This window comes from Barbus barbus, assembly GCF_936440315.1.
Source record: "Barbus barbus genome assembly, chromosome: 48".
Lineage (NCBI taxonomy): Eukaryota > Metazoa > Chordata > Actinopteri > Cypriniformes > Cyprinidae > Barbus > Barbus barbus.
The window spans coordinates 10531840-10553849 of NC_136726.1; the positions used below are offsets into that span (position 1 = coordinate 10531840).

General features: G+C 36.4%; 1 protein-coding gene across 3 annotated transcripts; it reads left to right on the top strand.

Moving 5' to 3' along the window:
* Positions 1-1645: 1645 nt before the first annotated feature.
* LOC306866805 (alpha-aminoadipic semialdehyde synthase, mitochondrial-like) lies at positions 1646-20919 on the top strand. 3 transcript variants are annotated; one of them, XM_079412170.1, is made up of 25 exons: positions 1682-2004; positions 2447-2476; positions 3092-3330; positions 4234-4410; positions 4567-4651; positions 4817-4884; positions 5044-5190; positions 5338-5416; positions 5537-5664; positions 6626-6777; positions 6877-6999; positions 7980-8091; positions 8285-8344; positions 9542-9609; positions 12173-12294; positions 12390-12519; positions 12626-12736; positions 13553-13661; positions 13931-14071; positions 14186-14353; positions 14442-14537; positions 14662-14777; positions 18448-18536; positions 18718-18894; positions 19787-20919. In XM_079412170.1, the coding sequence occupies exons 3-25, from the start codon at positions 3094-3096 to the stop codon at positions 19903-19905; spliced, it is 2814 nt and encodes a 937-aa protein (XP_079268296.1). In that variant the 5' UTR covers positions 1682-2004; positions 2447-2476; positions 3092-3093; the 3' UTR covers positions 19906-20919. The 3 variants fall into 3 exon arrangements, with proteins under 3 accessions (XP_079268297.1, XP_079268296.1, XP_079268295.1); XM_079412169.1 differs by having other exon boundaries at positions 1720-2004; positions 14442-14549; XM_079412171.1 differs by lacking the exon at positions 2447-2476 and having other exon boundaries at positions 1646-2004.
* The last annotated feature ends 1091 nt before the right edge of the window (positions 20920-22010 follow it).

Below are 22010 nucleotides of genomic sequence, written 5' to 3' on the forward strand. Positions count from 1 at the left end.
AACTCTTCTGTGTCCAGGAAAAATACAAATAAAAATCTAATCGCGCATGCAACATTTTTTTTTATGTATTTTTATTATAATTTGTATCATTTTGAGCGACCATCATCTTTGTTGAAGCTCGTCTGTGAATGGTAAATTTATTCTTTTTACTCTCAGGGTAAGGACAGTCTTATTTATTTGAAACTGTACTGTTGTCATTAACTTAAAGAGAGTAATCGAAACCCGTATATAAAACATTAATTCTCGTGACCGCTGTGTATTTTAAACACCATTTTATATGTTTATTATTTATACAGTTCTTTGTATTAGCTATAGATACTGTTTGCCAACTGTACACGTTTTGTTCAATCAATGTGAATATATATGCAAGGTTTGTTGTAAATTGACATCTGATCTGTCAAAAAGATTATAAAACGTATGATAAAGGGGGTAGGGAATCAAAATAAATAAAACATATCTTATGCTATATATATTTTTTTCTTTGTGAGTAAAAGCAGACCGCGGTTTTTAAGATGCATGTTATAAAGAAGATTCTTGGAAATAATAGATAATTTCTGAGAGATCGAGACATATAAATATGCCAAGGAAGAGTTTCAGCGTCCTTTCTTTCTTGTCGAGCAACATCCATATGCAATGACGGTTATTTCATATTTCAGTTTAACTAAATAAAATGTAAATGCCATAATCAGTATCACATTCTAGTGCTCTTTACTGGCACTAATATAATTGCAGAAATCAGTGGGCTATGTGTAGATACTGTGTGCACATTATGAAGAGAACAGGCCCCCTCTGGTGGACGAAACTAAAAGGGGAAATATTTAGTATATTGGGAAATATATAGTAGATCTATAACCGGTAAATTTATATATATATTTTTTGTATGAGAAAGAGGCCACTGCAATTGTAATGGTACTAAACAGGTGTTAAGACTATTCTGCCAAAAAAGTTGCCAAAGCTCTTGGTCAGATTAGCCTATATTTAATGTATTAATGTTTTTAAAAAATAGCTTGTATTAGTGGTTTGTATTTGGATTTATTGTAATATAGATGCCAGTGATTTGGTTTTTATCGTTCATAAATAGATCTCGAGGCATTGTGGTAATGGGGTGGGGTTATAAACTAGCCAACTTCAGCACCACAAGACTGAACAGCTCCCAATATTATTATATCTAAATATTCTCTAAAAAATATCCCTATTATGCCTGACGCAAGGCAACACGGTATTGATATTCATCTTTGAATTCTTCTTTTCCAACTTTCTGCAAAAATGGAACACATTCAAATTCAATTCTACCTTTTTGTATTTTTTCAGTCAATTTTCAGTTTCTATTATTCTATTATAACTATTACTATGGGTTTTTATACAGTAAGACAACTTAAGGAAGGCTCCCATGATCCCCCAAAAAATAAATTATGCAGTAGGCTATGCATTTATTTGCACGAATAGTCTTTGCACGAATAGTCGTGCTTTTAATAATAACATCGCAACATATATTTATGAACTTGAAGAACGAAGAAACAAACAAAACTGAAAGAACAGATTTGACCTCATTTGACCCCCGCCACAGTATTTGTAGCAGCGTGCTGGAAAGGGGGCGGGGCCTGTTTCCTTACGCTACTCAGTCATAAAGCTGCGACGCGACGTCAAGGGCACGCGAGGAGGCAGATCCGCGTTCTGAGTCGGGATTGGTGGGAACTAATCCAGGGCTCAGATTGCTTCACTGAAGCGGAGACGCATTCCAGACAGAAACAAATATATGTGCTGTAATCTATACCGCATGGAAAGGTCTGGTTAGCGCCACATTATTTGCCTGAAGTCTTGAGACAGGTCAATCCCGTGGCGTTATTCTTCCGTCAATCACGTTTACGCGACACATTCACTCTATAAGAGCTGCGGCGACAGTTAATATATAAACCTCCTGTGCATTTCATACTACGTTAATGTGATTATTCAACCGGTGCCACGTTGTAGGTGCCAGGAAACGACTTAAATCTAAAGGTACAGGTATGTATCAGAAAAACACGGCATGTAGTCAGTCACTTGTTGCTTATAAACAGCAGGAAGTCAACCATACAGGGCTGTTTCTCAGTAACTGTGAGGTTTTGAAGCAAATGTCTGCGTGTTTATTTCTCACAGTGGTTTTCTATGTTGGTTTCAAACTAAATGACCTTTTTAACTGAGAGCTTCATAGTATTTTCCATAAATGTCACATGTGGTTTATATGTTTTGGTGTCATTAAGTCGTTTTATGTTATTTAAATTGCCTACTAATTTATTTTAAATAACTATTATTTTTTAATAACGTAGTTTAAATGCATATATTTTGGATATGTACCATATAACGGTATTCTTCTCAAAGTAAGCTCCCATTGTGACAACATGCCCCATTGACTTATAACAGTTGACATGCTCAATAGCTGCTTTTTATTTAATTATTCATCTTTTAGATTTACAGTTCAGTGTCTGACTCTAAAAAGGTAAGACTTTAAAAAATATCCTTCCTCCTGAAAAATATTCGCTCAAGTGTGACAGCTAGCCTAGTTTTATTTACATGCGTGTTCTGTGCAGGAGTGCTAACATTAAAATGATCCAGTGTTTTACTGACAGCTTTGTGTGCAATGCATTGCTGCCATTTTTTTCCTAAAGAATGCAAACCACATTCCAGGTGCTGTCAGTTTACTGCTGGTTTCATGTGATCATACGACATATGCTACTCTTTGAACTGAAATTTTAAAGGAGCACAATTACAGCATGTACAGAAATAGTGCATTAGTTGTTGCTAATTAAACATCTGGAATTGATTAAGAGTGAAATTATTGTTGAACTGTTTATTTTTATTAATTTTTATAATTAAAACATTATATTAAAATATATTTGAGTAATGTCAGATATTAAGAAGCTAAGTCAGTTTCATTTTATTCAATTTTAAAAAACTGACATGACTTTGTTCATATGCAGTCCTGTCCTTTGCAAACCATAGACTGGGTTTCTGGGATCACTTGTCTGCACTTCTATCACTCTCAGCATTCCTCAAGTGTGAGTTTCAGATGTGTGTAGTTGTTGTAACCTGTGTGTTTTGAAAACCGGTCCAGTCATGCTGCGTCTCGTGAGGAGCCAGAGCCGAGGGTTTAGGGGCTGTTTATGCTGTCAGCGGAGGTTTCAGCATCACCATCACCAGCAGAATCACAAGAGCGTCATAGCCATCCGCCGTGAGGATGTCAACGTGTGGGAGCGGCGCGCGCCTCTGGCACCACGACACATCAGGGAGATCACAGCAGCTGGGCACAAGGTGCTCGTCCAGCCCTCCAATAGACGGGCCATCCACGACAGAGTGAGTCACTGAATTATTTAATTATATGGAGTAGTTAACAGTATTTTACAGGACATTTATGTATTGCATATTATTAGTTGTTGGTGGGATGCATTAAACTGGTTACAAGTGACAGTAAAAACATGTCAAAAGAGTTCTACTTCAAATAAATGCTGTTCTTTTGAACTTTCTGCTTAAGAGTCCTAAAATTCCACAAAAAATATTAAGCAGCACAACTGTTTTCAACATTGATAATATATTTAATATAGTTATATTTAATATTTAATAATATTTCAACTTTGATTATTTATTATATATATATATATATATATATATATATATATATATATATATATATATATATATATATATATATATATATATATATATATATATATATATAAATATCGATTGATATTCAAATAGAAGACAGTTATTTTAAATTGTGATAATATTTAAAAATATTACTGTTTTTATTGGGGGGTTTGTATCAAATAAATGTAGCATTGGTGGGCATAATTAATTGTTTATTTTTATTTTTTTTAAACATAAAAAAATTAACGACCCTGAACTTATGAACTTATTATAATAGCCTACATATCTTTAATTGAGATGAATTATATAAATCATATTTTATTTTTCATTGCAAGTGTGTCAATTTATTAAATGAGTGCATCAGTGTCGCTTATTTAATAAACTAAATCATGTAATTAAATAATGGATAAATATATAAAAATGGTAAAGTAAAATGTAATCAGTAATCAAAGGAATTTTCAATTATCCCCATTCTGATTGGATTCATTTCTCTGTTTTGCCCTCACGTTTTGGGGCTCTTAACGTGTCCTTTCCCACTTGATATTTCTGGAATTTGCATGAATGAAAGTCTTATTTGACTGAGTAGAATCAAGATGTTTCTGTTTTCAGTACTATGAAAAAGCAGGCGCTATTATCCAGGAGGACATCTCAGAGGCGTCTCTCATCATCGGTGTGAAAAGGCCCCCGGAGGAAAAGGTGTACCCCCACAAGACCTACGCCTTCTTCTCTCACACAATTAAAGCACAAGAGGCAAACATGGGGCTCCTAGACGACCTTCTTAAAAAGGTGAAAGTCTCTTTGTAGAATGGCACGGTCAAGGACAGTGTTTACACTCAAAGCCAACTTCAATACTCTCTCTAGCGTCATATGTGTTTGGAAATATTTATTCAGGACAAGCAGCTTTCACATGATACTCATGTCATCATATCCTTCCCTTTTTAGGAAGTTCGACTCATTGATTATGAAAAAATGGTGGATCCCAATGGCTACAGAATTGTAGCATTTGGGCAGTGGGCTGGTGTTGCTGGTATGGGACCTTTTTGATGGTCAACATGATGTATAATGAGTTACTTCACCCAAAATGTAAAATTCTGAGATCATTTACGCAACCTGATTAATTTTTGAATGGCAGTACATGTCTTCAAATGGTTTCCCTGCTGTAAGTTTAACATGTTGTCTGTATTTTTCACAGGAATGATTAACATTTTACACGGTCTGGGCCTGCGTTTACTTGCCCTTGGACACCACACCCCATTTATGGTATTTGTTTTTGAATTGCATAACTATTATAATGTCTACTTTTGAATTACCTATTACACTATACGTGGTACTCAGTTATTTATTATTTAGTAAATTATTTAGTGCATTTTCAGGATTTGCAATTTTTAGGTATATGTTTTCATATTTGTCGCTTGACAGCACATTGGTATGGCGCACAACTACAGAAACGTCAGCCAGGCCATCCAGGCGGTGAGGGATTGTGGGTATGAAATATCCTTAGGTCTCATGCCCAAGTCCATTGGACCTCTCACATTTGTGTTCACTGGCACCGGCAATGTGTCCAAGGTAAGTGTGCATTTATTGTTCTGTAAATTAGTTTGAGATGCTCTAAGTGCCTCAAACATGTCAGTGTAGCGAATGTTTACATTGAAAAACAGAGAAGCATGAGAAGGAATGCTTAGTATTATAAAAATTAAAATGCATCCTCTCCAGGGCGCCCAAGACATTTTCAACGAGCTCCCCTGTGAGTACGTGGAGCCTCATGAGTTGAAAGAAGTCTCAGAGAGTGGAGGTTACTTTTTCCTGTTTTTTATGGTTACACATAGAAGGAAGTGTATTTACACCTGAGGTGTTTGCAGTAATCAGTATTTAGCTGTGCGTGCAAATTGATTCATGTTAATGTGCTTTGCAGACATGAGCAAAGTGTACGCCACAGTGATCAGCAGACACCACCACCTGATAAGAAAGAGCGACAGACTCTATGACCCCCTGGAGTACGAAATCCATCCTGAGCTTTACACGTCACACTTCAGGGAGACGGTAAGTAAAATATCCCAGGCAACTGATTGTTTTTCCCTGTGTCTGTGACTTCAAGGAATAGTTCAGAACAGATTTGGAGAAATTTAGCATTATATCTCTTGCAATGGATCCTCTGCAGTGAATGGGTGCCGTCAGAATGAGAATCCATACAGCTGATAAAAACATCACAGTAATCCATAAGGCTCCAGTCCATCAGTTAATGTCTTGTGAAACGGAAAAAACACATGTTTGTAATAAACAAATCCATTAAGATGTTTTTCATTTTAAACCCTTAACTGTTGCTTGCCGCAAAGATATGAGTCTTCTATACAATATTGTTTTCTCCAGTGAAAAAGTAATTTCATCTGAATCAGTAGAGAAATATGCACAAAACAAAGCACTGTTTACAAGCGGCAAATGTCAGAAAACAAATGTTAGTTTGATGAGAGAGGAAGTTTTCACTGGAGGAAGTGTTATTATGGATTATGGACTGGTATTTTGGCGAGAAGTGACGGTTTAAAGTAAAAATTCTTTGAGGAATTTGTTTCTAACAAACATGCAGCTTTTCTCTTCACAAGATGTTAATTGATGGACTGGAGTGGTGTGGATTATTGTGATGTTTTTATCAGCTGTTTGGTCTCTCATTCTGACGGCACCCATTCACTGTAGATTAATTTTGTGAGCAAGTGAGGAAGTGCTAAGATTTCTCCAAATCTGTTACAATGAGGAAACAAACTTGTCTGCATCTTGGCAAGGCATGAGAGTGAGTACATTTTCAGCAAATCTTCATTTCTAGGTGAACTATTCCTTTAAGGTACGGTCGCATTTACCTCCATCGCAGGCAAAATCCAGTTATTTCATTGGAAACCCACATGATCTGGAATTTCTCCATACACATTTTGCTAAATTTCTCTGAAATGTGACTGTCTTTTATTGAATGTCTGAAAAGCAAACATGACTGAAATGCATTGTTTTTGCACAGGTGGCCCCTTACACAACCTGCCTGATAAATGGCATATACTGGGACCCTCACACTCCCAGACTGCTGCGGCGACTGGACGCCCAACGACTGATTAGACCCGTTATACCTGCATCATCATCACCTGATCACGGCTGCCCTGCTCTTCCTCACAAGTGAGCTTTTACTGTTAAAATATCATAAAAGCCGACCCTTATAAAGTCAGACAATAGTTTTGCTTGAGAAAACCACATCTTATCCTCTGTGAATTTCAGATTATTGGCCATTTGTGACATCTCTGCAGACACAGGCGGCTCCATTGAGTTCATGACTGAGTGCACCACTATTGAGAATCCCTTCTGCATGTATGATGCCAACCAGCATATTGACCGTGGCAGGTGTGGCACTACTTCCTCCAACTGCATAAACCCCCTGACACTGAATATTAAACTTCAGCACAAAGCTTGGTCTGGAGGAAGGTGAAACAAGCTAGAAGTCCCAAAGACTTACCCGAGTTATGCCTAGAGACCAGAATATCATGCATACTTCAGGAAAAAAATGGTTCTAAACCATACCAGATTAGGGTTCGTCAGTTTGTAACAATAGAACCATTTTTTGTGTAATAGAACCCTTTTAATGAGTTTTATGAGTAATGAGTTTTAATGGTTCCATAAAGAACTATGTTTTAGCAGTGCTGTATACAACCTTCATGGTGTTATAAAGAACCTTTTCAATAATAGTTTATTTATTATTATTATTATTATTAATATGTATATTTTAATATTATCTGTTGTATTACTTATTAATATTAGAATGTTTTTTCTTTTCCTGTATGTACCTGGTCATACAAAACTGTCAGCAAGTTGTGTCAATTAGGTACTTTTATTTTTAGTGGAGAAAAGTATCCTCAAATAAAGAGCTGGTTACATGTTCTGTTCATATTCTAAAACAAAAAAGGACAGAATTGGTAGGAAACCAGTTACGCTTTAAATGTTTTAAACCAAATCATTACCATTTTTAAAGTTAAAATTTGAAGGATATCAAGTACCTGTTGAGGATGTGTTGACAGACTGTGTAGTTGTATGGCTGAGCTCCAGAAATCATTAATGAGGTGGCATTGAAAGAATTTTGAAGGTTTTAGATTAAAAAACAAAACAAGGAATAAAGTTCTGGGAATTCTGTTCTCGCAAAGAACCATTTCAGACAGTATGGTTCTCAATAGAAGTGTTACTATGTGGAAAGAACCTTTAAAGAGCCAGTCCCCCATCAACACTGTAGAAACCACTTAGCAAAGCACTAAAATCGACTCAGAACACCATAGCAATGCTCTGGCAAAACTTTAGTTTTTAAACTGATACTTAATCTGGTTTGTCTGCAGTGTGGAAGGTAACGGCATTCTCATGTGCTCCATTGATAACCTGCCCGCCCAGCTGCCCATTGAGGCGACTGAGTATTTTGGGGACCGGCTGTTCCCTTACATTTGGGAGATGGTAAGATTAGACACAAGGTGGAGAGTAATTAACCAACAGCATGAGATGCTTTGCTCTGGGGAGGATTGCTTTAAACACTGGTATGGTTATGACTGAGAGAGCTTTTTGTTTCTTGGCTGGTTGAATTTAATATGTGGTGGATACTGCTGCTGATGATCTGAGCAGATTTGTAATGGTAGCCTTTGTCCCACAGCTCCCATCAGACGCCACCAGAACGCTAGAGGAAGAAGACTTCTCTCCACAAGTCAGAGATGTGAGTGTATTAAGAGGGTGTTTTTTTTGCTCTTGTACCATGGAGAAATGCTTTCTCTAAGCTGTGTTTGTGTGTGGTCGTACACTTCTGCACAAAATGCTGCACAGAAGGCAGACTCAGAAATGTGTGGAAAAACTTGACTCCGAGCTAAATGGGCGGCGTTTCAACTGGAGCCCATCCACACATCCATTGGTTTTCAGTATGGAACTAAAGCTGAGAAATCTGAAATACACATTTCTGTTTACTTTTAGGTAAGGGCCGCGGCTTAGATCAGTGCAGAGATTGAAAGTTCATAGCAGCACCGAAAGGAATTGCAAAAATAATGAATTTTTTTCACACATACACTACTGTACTGTTCAAAAGTTTGGGGTCTGTAAGATTTTTGTAGTGTTTTGAACACCAAGGCTGCATTTATTTAAGCAAAAACACAGTTAAACATTTAAATATTGTGAAATACAATTTTTAAATAACTATTTTCTATTATAACATATTTTGAAATGTAATTTATTCATGTCATGACAAAGCTTCTTCAGTGTCACATGATCCTTCAGAAATCATTCTAATATGCTTACTTGCTGCACAAGAAGCATTTCTTATTATCAATGTTGAAAACTGCTTAATAGTTTTGTGAAAATAATTTTTTTATAATTGTTTCAGTATTCTTTGATGAATAGAGAACCACATTTATTTAAAATAAAAACTTTTGTGGCATTGTAAATTTCTTCACTGTCACTTTTGATCAATTGAATACATGCTGAATAAAAATATGAATTTCTTAAAAAAGAAAAATCTTAAAGACCACAAACTTTTGAATAGTAATGAACAGAGGCCATTGTTATTGTGTAATCTCAAGAAAATAACATGAATGTATTTAGTAAGTGTATAGAATATACTAAAGAAATTGTTTGCATTGAATACATTTTTAAAATATGAACCATAAAATGAAAGTTAATTTATTAAATAACATTGCAGTTTTTATTAATTCTACTTGAATTCAGATTCAAATGCTATTCTGCATTCGGTTTGCTCCACTGATTCAAATTCAAAAGTGAATATGGTATTTCAGGTTCCAGGTACTTCATACCATGATGCATAATAAATGCAATACCATGGTACTTTTTGTTAGCATCTTAAATCTATTTGGTGCACATTGCAGTAGTATTATTTGTATTACATGCATTGTTTTTCTCAATTTAGGCTGTAATTACCTCCAATGGGAAGTTGACACCTAAGTTTGAATACATTGAGAAACTTCGAGAAAGGAGGTAAGGGACTTTTTTTTATTTCCTTGAAGTTAATTCAATCACATGTTCAATCCTGTGTTACAATAGCTCTTTAAGTGTACGAGTGTGTTTTTGTCCAATTGGACAGTTGTCTTGATGTGTTTTATGAGGTACTGAAGTTCTTGTAACATTGCTTTGGATGATATGCTTACACACTGAGGATGGCCGACTTATTCTGAAGATTTCTTCACAGGTTGAAAGACAGGTAAAAACATTGCCATATCCCAGCTCTCAACAGCCTGTAGCCTTGATATGTTCTCTTATCACTGTAGATCCAACTGCTTTAAGTTACTCCTGAATGTAGACACTGCTTATATGCAAAAGATAAAAATGCAGGGCTGATATAGACCCCCATTTCTCTCAAAAGTGTCAGAAACTACACACATATTGCTTCTTTTGGATGATAATGTAAATGTTTCTATATTATTTGAGACTAATTTGTAAAATCCCAATGAAACCGGTATGAGAAACAGCCTGTTTAGCACCGTTTTGTGAGGTTAATGAATTTCCCAGGATGAATTTGAACCATTAAACCTTAGTAAGGTCATACACTGCAAAAGTAAAGTGAAAAGTTTCTGACTGTGTTTTTGTTCAGACACAGGTTGTGTGCCTCCTTCTGCACTGCCTTAACACCTTGCTTGGCTAGAGCACATGTCCGCTGAGTGCGTTCTCTCATGGGTAGACAATCTTACTCTCTCACCGCAGCCACAGTCTCTCCCACTCGCTCTTTTTCTTGGGATTTTTTGCATGCCAGAAAAAGAAATCAGTGCACCACTTCTTTTTTTTTTTAGTTTAAGTTCAATTATTCTCCAAGGTAAGCTTCTTTTTCACGTGCCAATTCATGGCCATTAATTGATTATCACGTTTTTGAATCATTTTCATTAAATGGAATAGCTCATTCCTTTCATCTTTTTTTTTTTTCTTATTCAAGACTTAATCAAAGCTTCCTATGCTTTCCGCAGTCAACACGTCTTTCTCAAAACACTCTTTTGTGCTGTCTCATTCAGTTGTGAAGAACCAGGTTGACAAAACATTACACTGAATTTGCAAGTCTGTTTCTATCCATTGTGGTATATACTTAATGGATCCACCCACAAGCCAATATTGACCTCCATTTAATCAATAGAAAGCATTAAAGACCCACCATTTGACTTGTTTTGATATACTTGTTCTCATCCTGAATGAAAACCGTCTAAGAAAGCCATTGCTTTTGATCTAAGGTCATCTGATTACGAGATATATAGTGCAATATAGACAAAATGATTAGTTAGTATTAATGAATTAATTCTATTTTTATTCAATTTTTAATATTTTACAGTTTTAAATTTAATAATAGCATTTAAAAAAAACCATTAATATTATATATTGTATATTATATGTATTATATTGTAATGTATATCATATATTATTAATATAAATAACTAAAGTATTATAATTATTTATTTTCTTGTTTTTTTGTATTATCTTTTAAATGTGATATATTTTAGTGTTATTTTTATATATACACACACATACACAGTGCAGTCATGCACTACATATTTTGCCTTTGTGTCATGCTATTTTGTTATGATTTTTTTTTATCTTACACTACTGGGTCTCGAGACCCCTGTGATCGGTTCTGTCTCAACCTGCTTATTTGGCAAGTCTGTATTTCAACTAATTAGTTCTCTCCTCCAAGCAACCCACAGTTTTTAAAAAATATGTAGTTTTGCACATTCATGTGATAAATTGTCTTTTATTATTCTTCTGTTGCCACTGATTTGTAAAAGCTAAAATCCACTGGAGGCAGTAAAATTTTTAATGGTTTAGGGGTTTCATGCTCCTTAACACCCTTTAACTGTGGTAAAAGTGACTGTTAGGCCAAGCAAAACCTTCCTATTTGATATGAAAGTGTGCCATATTATGAACTAACGCACCTAATTATGAGAGCTTTTAAAAGTAGCACTGAATAGCAGTGAAACCCTGATCTGAACGCATATTTAGTGGTTATTATGAATGTCTAGTTTAATGGTATTTTGAGAAAGGCATGCAGGTGGTTGGGGGTTAAGTGTTACATTTTTGCTCATGTGCCGCATCAGATCCAATTAGGCTGAGCGACGGGGGAGCTTGGATCACATGTGTCTCCCAGGGGACTTGCGGAGCGAAATGTTGATTTAACAGCCCTCTTAAGCTGCTTTGATTATATTCTGAATGGAGAACTGGCTGATCTAGAAGTATATCTATATGTTTTCCTTCAGTTTTTTAGGCACCCTCTCTGCTCTTGAAGTGCCATTGTTCATTTCTGTGTTTTTGGTGGTTTACTCTTGTAGTAGAATGAAAAATTAATCTTTGGTGTGTTTTAAATTTTCTTAATTTCATCTCCTGGACAATCCTACAAGATCTTCCCATGTTCTTTTGTGGGTTTTGCATCCCTTTCAATCGGTTTAAGATCACTATCCAGCAGGATATATTTTCTGATTTCACAGATTGCTTGGCCAGTGAGAGTGTGTGTGTGTGTGTGTGTGTGTGTGTGTTAGTAGTAATGGCTGTACCATCTGGCAAACAGGGAATCAGAGCAGATCCTAAAGAAAGCAGGAATGAAGCGGGTGCTTTTGCTGGGTGCTGGCTATGTGTCTGGGCCAGTTATTGAGTATCTCACCAGGGACGCTGGCACTCAGGTCACAGTGGGTATGTTCCCGCCTCAAAATCCGTCTGGAATGCAGTGTAGCATTTAGTCTAAATTCTTTAAAAAAAAAAAATCTTGTGTGATCTCTGCATCGCAGCATCAAATCTGTTGAATCAGGCTGAAGACATGGCAGCCAAGTACCCCAACACCATCGCCGTGATGCTGGACATCACCCGCCAGGAAAGCCACCTCGAGTCTCTGATCAAAGACCACGACATCGTCATCAGGCATAATCATCATTCACTTTATTATGCTTTGACATTAGAAATTCTACTTTAACGTACACACTTAAAGCTAACTTGTGTCATATCTTTTGTTGTTTTTGGTGTCTAGCATGCTGCCATATGCATTTCATCCACAAGTAGCTAAGCACTGCATTAAAATGAAGGTGAACATGGTGACCGCCAGTTACTTGAGCCCAGCCATGAAGGAGCTTCAGAAGAGGTAGGGGACGTCCTGTTTCTTAGAAAACAATTAAATTTTAAAGTGATAGTTTACCCAAAAATGAAAATTCTGTCATCATTTTCTCCAGAGGGCGAAGAGAATCTGGTTTTGTTTAGCGTAATTTTTTTTTTTTTTTTGATGTGTGATTGTTTTTCTTGCTTTGCTTTTGCTTTGCTTTGATTTGGTTTTGTGTTTTGCTTTTGTTTTCGTGCACTTGAATTTTGTTGGTCTTTCATATTGATTTTGAGAGCAAACATGTCAAACAAAGAAGTGAAGCAGTGTTGTTCAAATACTGTACTTAATATTATTATCTTTTTAAGAAATAAATATAAACAGTCAAAATACTTAAATTAGTATTTTTAGTGAGGAATTTTCTTAATTGTTTTTTAAATAATGCATTTTTGACTTTACGCTCACCCAAAAAATGTCAAAATGAATTGTAATACAGAAATTACAAACATGGTCATCATAAGAGATATTTTTGAAAAAAATGAATAGATAGGACAAAAAAAATAAGCATCATGTCATTGACTCAACTGTTGCAAACAAATTGAGAGGGTGAGTTGAACTCAAGAACCAGATTTATGTGTGAGTTATTTAGACTGGTTTTGTTAACTGGATCAGCTAATTAATTGAAAAGTTCAACAATTTATGAATCAGACAGGTTTTTTTTATATATTTTGGAGAACTGTCAGTTAGGTTCAAATCAGTCACTGAAATTATCTTTCTTTCACCTTATTGAATTTTAAACTGCCTCTGGTTGACTTCATTTATATATGTGTGTGGCTTCACCATGATTGGCTGTTGTTTCCCAAGTGCCGAGGATGCTGGCATCACCATTGTCAATGAGATGGGTCTGGACCCTGGCATTGATCACATGTTGGCCATGGAGTGCATCGACCAGGCCAAGGCAGACGGTTGCACTGTAGGTATTGCATGCATGCACTCGTGTTTGTTTATCACTTGGATGTGTTGATGGGTATTTGCGATAGAGTGACATACTGTCGCACCATTGGTGCACTCCTCACCATGTCTGGAAGACATATTGACAGACCTCAACAAACGTTCACGGCATCTTGAATGTTCATTTTTACTTAGTTAGTGGTTAGGCAGAGCTTGGTCTTTGTGAACATTTGATCAAATCACATGGTGCTCTTGTAGTTTCTCCAAATTTCAATCACTGTTTCTTGACAGGTGGAATCGTACAGCTCTTTTTGTGGTGGTCTTCCTGCCCCAGAGTGCTCAGACAACCCTCTGCGTTATAAGTTCAGCTGGAGTCCGTACGGCGTCCTGCTCAACACCATCAGTCCAGCCATCTATCTGAAAGACAATCAGGTGACACTTCAAAAATCACCTCTACAATTCTGCAGTGTCTAACAATCAGCCACCCGAAAGCCGTATAAGAGTATAATAAAAAACATTTACATACAATGTGGTTTGTCTGTTCAGGTGGTCAGTGTTCCTCCCGGCGGGGCTCTCCTGGATGTCACAAGGCCCATGGACTTCATGCCGGGTTTCAACCTGGAAGGCTTCCCCAACCGGGACAGCACCAAATACGCACAGCCGTATGGGATTGAGTCTGCGCACACACTCATCAGAGGAACTCTGCGCTTCAGGGTATTTATGCTAATGAGATGTAAAGATGAGTGTAAACTCAGTGTTGCTCCAGCGCCTGTGTGTCATCATGAACTGTATGTGTCTTTAGGGCTTCTCCTCTGCAATGAGTGGCTTTGTCAAACTGGGACTCATCAACACTGAACCCTGTCCACTGCTGGGACACACGGCTTCTCCTGTTTCATGGGTCTGGATTTATGTACCTTAAATGTCTATTTTTTTTATTTTTTTTTATGAAAATATATACTATAAATACAAAACAATATTGATACATACCTTTATTTGTAAATGCCATTTTGTCTCATACACAGAAAGAGCTTCTCTGTAGGCAGATTGGCTTGTCCACATCTGTGAGCAGCAGTGTGTTTGAAGACGCCGTTTATGAGCGGGTTGGACGGGATGACTTCAGAATGCAAAGTCTCAGATGGTGGGTTTAGGAGTTTACTAACAATATTTTATAGACTTATTATAGACATCTAGTGGCCGACTGATATATCGCCAAGGCCGATATATCTGACAATATTTGACATTTTTCAAATATCGGCATCAACCGATAAGTTTTTCTGTTTAGTCATTTGTTTGAGACTTTTATTTTGGCGGCACTGAGTATGGTAGCACCTGAGCACACAGCGCTCACATTCTCCCTCTTTATTGTTTGCTCTCGCCATCTAACAGTTCTGCCTTATACGGATAGAAGTCTGTCTAATAATCAGAACTGTTAAACAAAGAAATTAAAAGGTATACAAAAAAGTATTATAACAATTGCTTTATTATATACAGTATTATTAGTAATAGAAAGGCATTTAACACTTTCTCATTTATTTCAGCATTCAGCAAATACGCCTCTATATCATTTAAACAAATCTTTGAATGTCTAATACACAATTAATTTGACAAACCTTGCAGATTTAGATTAGTTCCCAGATTACTGAGTGCACTGTTGGTTATAGTGTTTACTTCCTTTTTATTTATGTCTTTTTAAATTTTTTTATTTAAAATTGTTTTATTTATTTGTGAAAAATACTGTAATAGGATTCCAGAATGAAGTTGTCATGTAAAGTATATCATACTATCGTGCTACAGCGCACATTATATCAGCTGCAGTTCTGGAGGCTCCGTGTCAATATACTGTACAATGCCACATCCATTCACATCAGTGTTAACTCAGCGGTGAAGTACACTCACGGAACACTGCACTTATTCGCAATCACAAAAGTACGTAATTTGCGTGTGTTTTAAAGCCTTGTAGATTAAGCTTTTCATTCGCGCGCTGGTCTGACATGCACTTTTTCTGAGCCCGTACACCTAAAGCGCACGCACTAAAACATCTGTCTAACAGCGCCTGATTACTAAACTAAGTTTTCTTTTGAGCTAATAATGTCAATACACCCAAGGTTTACATATAGACTTGGTTATGTCTAAAATGAAAGTTAACAGTTGCGAGAGAAATGGATGTCTGCCTGTATATTAGATGCGTGCAGGTCTTAAACTTAAAGGGACAGTAATAAACATGCAGCCGACTGTCATTTAAAGGGATAGTTCACCCAAAATTTTAATTTCTGTCATTATTTACTCGCTCACATTGTCCCAAACCTGTATTAATTTCTTTCTAGTGCTGAACACAAAAGAAAATATTTTGACGAACGTGCAACCAAACAGTTGCTGGTCCACATTGACTTTGATATTAGGGGGGTGAAAAATCATATGGAAGTCACTGTGGACCAGCAACTGTTTGGTTTTCCACATTCTTCAAAATAGCATTTATGTTCAGCAGAAGAAAGGAACTCATTCAGGTTTAAAACAAATTTTCAGTAAATGATGGTATAAAAATAAAACATTATGACAGAATTGACAGACAGATGACAGAATATTTATTTTTGGGGGAACTAAACGTTAACGTTAACAAAACAACAAAACGCAAAGAGGAAAGTCACTCACTATTCTTGACTGAAAAACTTTAATACAGTTGCTTTAGGAATCAGTCTATGAATGAACAAATATAAAAATAAAACACTACAATTTAATTGAATGCTCCTGCTAAATACACCCATTGTACCTGAAAATAAAGCACTGTTTGTTTTATTTTTATATTATGTGTATTTGTAATGTGCATCTCTAAAATACATATACATATATACATACACACACACACACACAACCCGAATTCCAAAAATGTTGGGACGGTTTTTAAATTTTAATAAAATGAAAACTAAAAGACTTTCAAATCACAAGAGCCAATATTTTTTTCACAATAGAGCATAGAGAACAAAACAAATATTTAAACTGAGAAATTTTACACTTTTATCCACTAAATAAAAGGCCTAATTGATAGAGAGTAGGACTTGTAACCCAAAGGTCACTGGTTCGAATCTCAGGTCCGGCAGGGATTGTAGGTGGGGGGAGTGAATAAGCAGCGCTCTCTCCACCTTCAATACCACGACTGAGGTGAGACCCTTGAGCAAGGAACCAAACCCCCAGGTGCTCCCCAGGCGCCACAGCATAAATGGCTGCCCACTGCTACGGGTGTGTCTACACTTGGATGGGTTAAATGCAGAGCACAAATTTCGAGTATGGGTCACCATACTTGGCCACACGTCACGTCCTCCTTATCCTTATAAATGAGCTCATTTCAAATTTGATGCCTGAAAAAGCAAGACATTTTTAAAAGATTCAGTGGGGAGAACATCTAGCAACTAATTAAGTTAATTGACATCAGGTCTGTAACATGATTAGCTCTCTAATGTCTTAGAGAGGCAGAGTCTCTCAGAAGTAAAGATGGGCAGAGGCTCTCCAATCTGTGAAAGAGTGCGTAAAAAGATTGTGGAATACTTTGCAATCTGACGTTGAGGAATGTTGTTTTTAAAGGCATTGCAAATATCATCATCTACAGTGCATAACATCATCAAAAGATTCAGAGAAACTGGAGAAATCTCTGTGCGTAAGGGACAAGGCCGAAGAACTTTGTTGGATGCCCGGGGTCTTCGGGCCCTCAGATGACACTGCATTACTCATCGGCATGATTCCGTCATTGACATTACTAAATGGGCCCAGGAATGCTTCCAGAAACCACTGTCAGTAAACACAATCCGCCATGCCATTTGCAGATGTCAGCTAAAGCTCTATCATGCAAAAAGGAAGCCATATGTGAACATTGTCCAGAAGCGCCGTCTTGTCCTGTGGGCCAAGGCTCATTTAAAATGGACTGTTTCAAAGTGGAAAAGTGTTATATGGTCAGACGAGTCCGAATTTGACATTCTTGTTAGAAATCACGGACGCCGTGTCCTTCGGGCTAAAAAGGAGGGAGACCTTCCAACGTGTTATCACCATCGTTCAAAAACCAGGATCTCTGATGGTATGGGGGTGCATAAGTGCATACAGTATGGGCAGCTTGCATGTTTTGGAAGGCACTATAAATGCTGAAAGGTATATAAAGGTTTTAGAGCAACATATGCTCCCCTCCAGATGACGTCTATTTCAGGGAAGGCCTTGTTTATTTCAGTAGGACAATGTAAACAGCATGGCTTCGTAGTAGAAGAGTCCGGGTGCTGAATTGGTCTGCCTGCAGTCCAGATCTTTCACCTATAGAGAACATTTGGCGCATCATTAAACGAAAAATACGTCAAAGACGACCACAAACTCTTCAGCAGCTGGAAACCTATATCAGGCAAGAATGGGACCAAATTCCAACACCAAAACTCTAGAAGCTCATAACCTCGATGCCCAGACGTCTTCGAACTGTTTTGAAAAGAAGAGGAGATGCTACACCATGGTAAACATGCCCCCGTCCCAACTATTTTGAGACCTGTAGCAGGCATCAAATTTGAAATGAGCTCATTTTGTGCTTAAAATTGTACAAAATTTCTCAGTTTAAACATTTTTTTTATGTTATCTATGTTCTAGTGTGAATAAAATATTGGCTCATGTGATTTGAAAGTCTTTTAGTTTTAATTTTATTCAAATTTAAAAAACATCCCAACATTTCCGGAATTCGAGTTGTGTATATGTATGTATGTATGTATGTATGTATGTATGTGTGTGTGTGTGTGTGTGTGTATATGTACATATGTGAAAGTAACTGACTGGGTGACTCCCATCAGGCTCGGGATGCTCAGTGAAGAGCCGGTTCCTCACGCCGACACCATCTTAGCAGCAGTTGCGAAGCATCTGGAGGCCAAACTGTCTTTCGGTAAAGAGACAGTTCCTCTTCCTTTTTTATGTTATTCTGTCTTATGTCATGAGATTCAGAGAGCTTTGAAGATTCAGCATGCGTTTCTGAAGATCATCCATCTGTATTGCTGTTAAATGTCTTAAACGAATCCAGTTCCAGATAAATGATTGCTGTTTTTGGATCATTCTGTCTCGCGCAGCTAAAGGTGAGCGCGATATGGTCATCATGAGGAACGATGTTGGAATCAGACACCCAACGGGCGAGCTGGAGACCAAACATATCAGTCTGGTGGTCTACAGGGATCCCAGTGGATACTCAGCCATGGCCAAAACTGTGGGCTACCCAGCAGCCATTGCAGCCCGTATGGTGCTCAACGGTCAGTGCAACTCAACTTGAAATGCTTATTTAGCAGTAAATTTCCTTTAGAGATACACCAATATATAAAGTTGGGCCAATACAGATTATTTATACTTTGAATCTGCTAAGTGATATTTTGCCCAAAATTATATATCAGTGTGCATTTTGTGAGATGAATAAAAAAATCTCTGTGTATCAAATGAAGCTATTTCTTTTTCATTTTATTTGTTTTATTTTCGTTTTGTTTTGCTTTTATTTTTTGTTTTATATTTGACCATTTTATTTTGATTTGTTTTTTTTAAATAAAGATATAATTATTGGGAATATACATGTGTAAAATATGCAAAGGAAAAAAATATCAGCAGATTCCTTTTTCCCCCTAATTTTTTGTTAGTTTTTTTTCTCCAAGCTGCAACTGCAGAAATTCTGTTTAACATACGCCTGCTATTAAACAGTCAATGGTCAACTTTCATTTCTAAACTTTTTTTTCTAAAATTAAAAATATGAAGTTATAACACAATGCTCACTGTATTTTAATTTAACATTTAATTTTATTTGTATTTAATAACAGGTAGACCAGCTTGCAATAATGTGAGGTCCAATGATCAATTGGGTTATAACCTTTTGGCTTAAATATATAATTATATCTTAAATATACCTATTTTAATTATTGGACATTAAAAAGGAACATGTATTCTCTGATACTGATATATCAGTGATATTTCATGCATTCTTAGTTTCATTCCACTGTAATTACATCAGTAGTTTGCAATCTGTTCTTAATTTTGCACTATTATTCAAATATTTAAATGTTAAATATAACATTTCCAGAATGTAATTCCACTCAATGCCCAGACGCTGTCCTATAAAGTCACTTTGACTTATTGTGAGTGTGTGATGTACCACTGCAGGTGAACTGACCACTAAAGGACTCGTGGTGCCGATGACGAAGAACATCTACAGTCTGGTTCTGAAGAGACTGCAGGAGGAGGGTCTCCAGTGCATCACCAAGAGCACCTTATCAGAGTAACCACACACCTTAAGAGCTCAAACTCACTCATTCTGTGGCACGTGTGTAATGAAACCGAAACATCCATCACTGCACATATTCCACATCGAACGGTTGCAGATCTTTAACTTGTCCAACAGTCAAGTTCAGAGTGATCCAACGGTTAGTACTTTTTTTTCAATCTTGAATCTAAAAGTAGATTTAGACAGTCTGTTTTAATTTTTATCAGTGTTGTCATAAATTGGAAGTGTAAATGAACTCCCACAAAGCACATTGACACGGAACCATCCCATTTGCACTTCCTGGCATAGAAAATGAACTTTATACGCCGTCAGTGTTTTCTTACCCTTGTGCTCAAAGGGTTTAAATGAACGTCTGCCTCACTTGACTTCAAACAAGCAGTAGCATCATATTTATTCAAAACATAATGTTATGTTGAATACTACTGATAAAATTAGCCATTTTCTGTAAGACTTTAACATCATGTCAACTGAATTTTCTTAAATGTGAAACTTGGCACTGTAGTGATTTTTTTTTATTTTTTTCACTTTCAAACATTAATATAAATGTTCATAATATAATGGGGCATAATAATCGAGACGATTTTAAGATCAGCATGTCTAAAGAGTTGTTTTAAAACTATTTTTTTCCCAATAAAACCTTTGCGTTTGTTTTATTTTTCTTGTTGTTCTTCAAATAAATGTCAAAAATATTGTCTAACATCTTCATTAGACAGAAATTACAGGATATTATTGTACCCTTAAACCCCCCCCCCCCTCCTCTTTTATTAGACAATAAAATATGCAAGTTGTCAAAAGTTTAGATGATAGATAGATAGATAATATTTAAATTAGACATTAGTTGAATTTTAGAAATTTAAATGTTTTATCTAGCAAGGACTTTTCAAATTTAAATTGATCGATAATGACAGTAAAGACATTGAAATATTACCATTTCAAATCAGTACTGTTCTTTTGAACTTCTGGAGAATGAGTTTTAAAACTAGATTTTGTCCAATAAAACATTTGCATTTTCTCTCATTGTTTTATATTCATTCTTCAAATAAGCATCTAAATGATTGTTTGTCATCTTCATTAGACTGAAATTAGAGGAAATTACCCTTCACCCCCTCTTCCACCCTTGTTGGCTGCCTGGTGGCCTAGTCTGCGTTGGTCTGGTGAGGGGCCATCAGTGCAGTCACTATAAAGTAGGCCACCAAGCGCAGGATAATTGGGGCTGTAATTATTAGAAGTTAAAAATGCAAATGAAGTTACCAGTTGCCCCTCAAGACCGTGTCTGGCCATTTGACCCATATTTTTGTGTAAATGACCTTTTGGATTAGAATTGAGGAATAATTACAAGCGATTCTTCAAAGGGATTATGTCATAACTCATGTAGCTGTCATCTTCGTCACCAAACCCTTAAGCCGTGGATTTATAATAATCGGTTCCTGAAGATGCAGTGGCTTAAGGAGTGACCTGCTCGTTGCCAGAAGCATCGTCTCGATGATGAATTTGAGGAGGACTAGTTAATTGAAAAACAACCCTATTTGGCAAACGTCTTTAAGGAAACCTGCCGTTGTTCTCTTTTCCTGACCTCTTGGGCCAGATGGAGAACTTAAGGACTGTTGTTCTGACCCTCTTGTGGTTTGGCAGGGATGCCGAGGTAACAAGAAAAGCAAGTTCAGAATTAACAGCTGACATGAGGCTAGCGGCTGCTGTCTGGAGACTGTAATCAACACGAGTCTGTCCCGAGGGCAGATGAAAACCAGAATATTAGACAATATTTTATTATGGAGACTTTAAAGACGAAACTAAAGCACGAAACTGGTACCAAAAACGCTACATAAGCAAGTAATGTTTTTGGGTTTTTCTTTTTGAACTTAAAGTGAATGGAGAGATTTTAAATGCAGAAATTTGTAGCTTACAAATTTTCTTTTTTTTTTTTTTTTTTTTTTAAAAAGCCCTTACATAATTTTGTTTTTATATTTTTTTTTATTTTTATTATATCATGTACATATATAATAATGCATAATACATTGTAAGGCATTTTTTGTATCAAAATCTTTTTTGTATTATTATACCATGTACATAATATATAATGCATAATACATTATAAGGCATTTT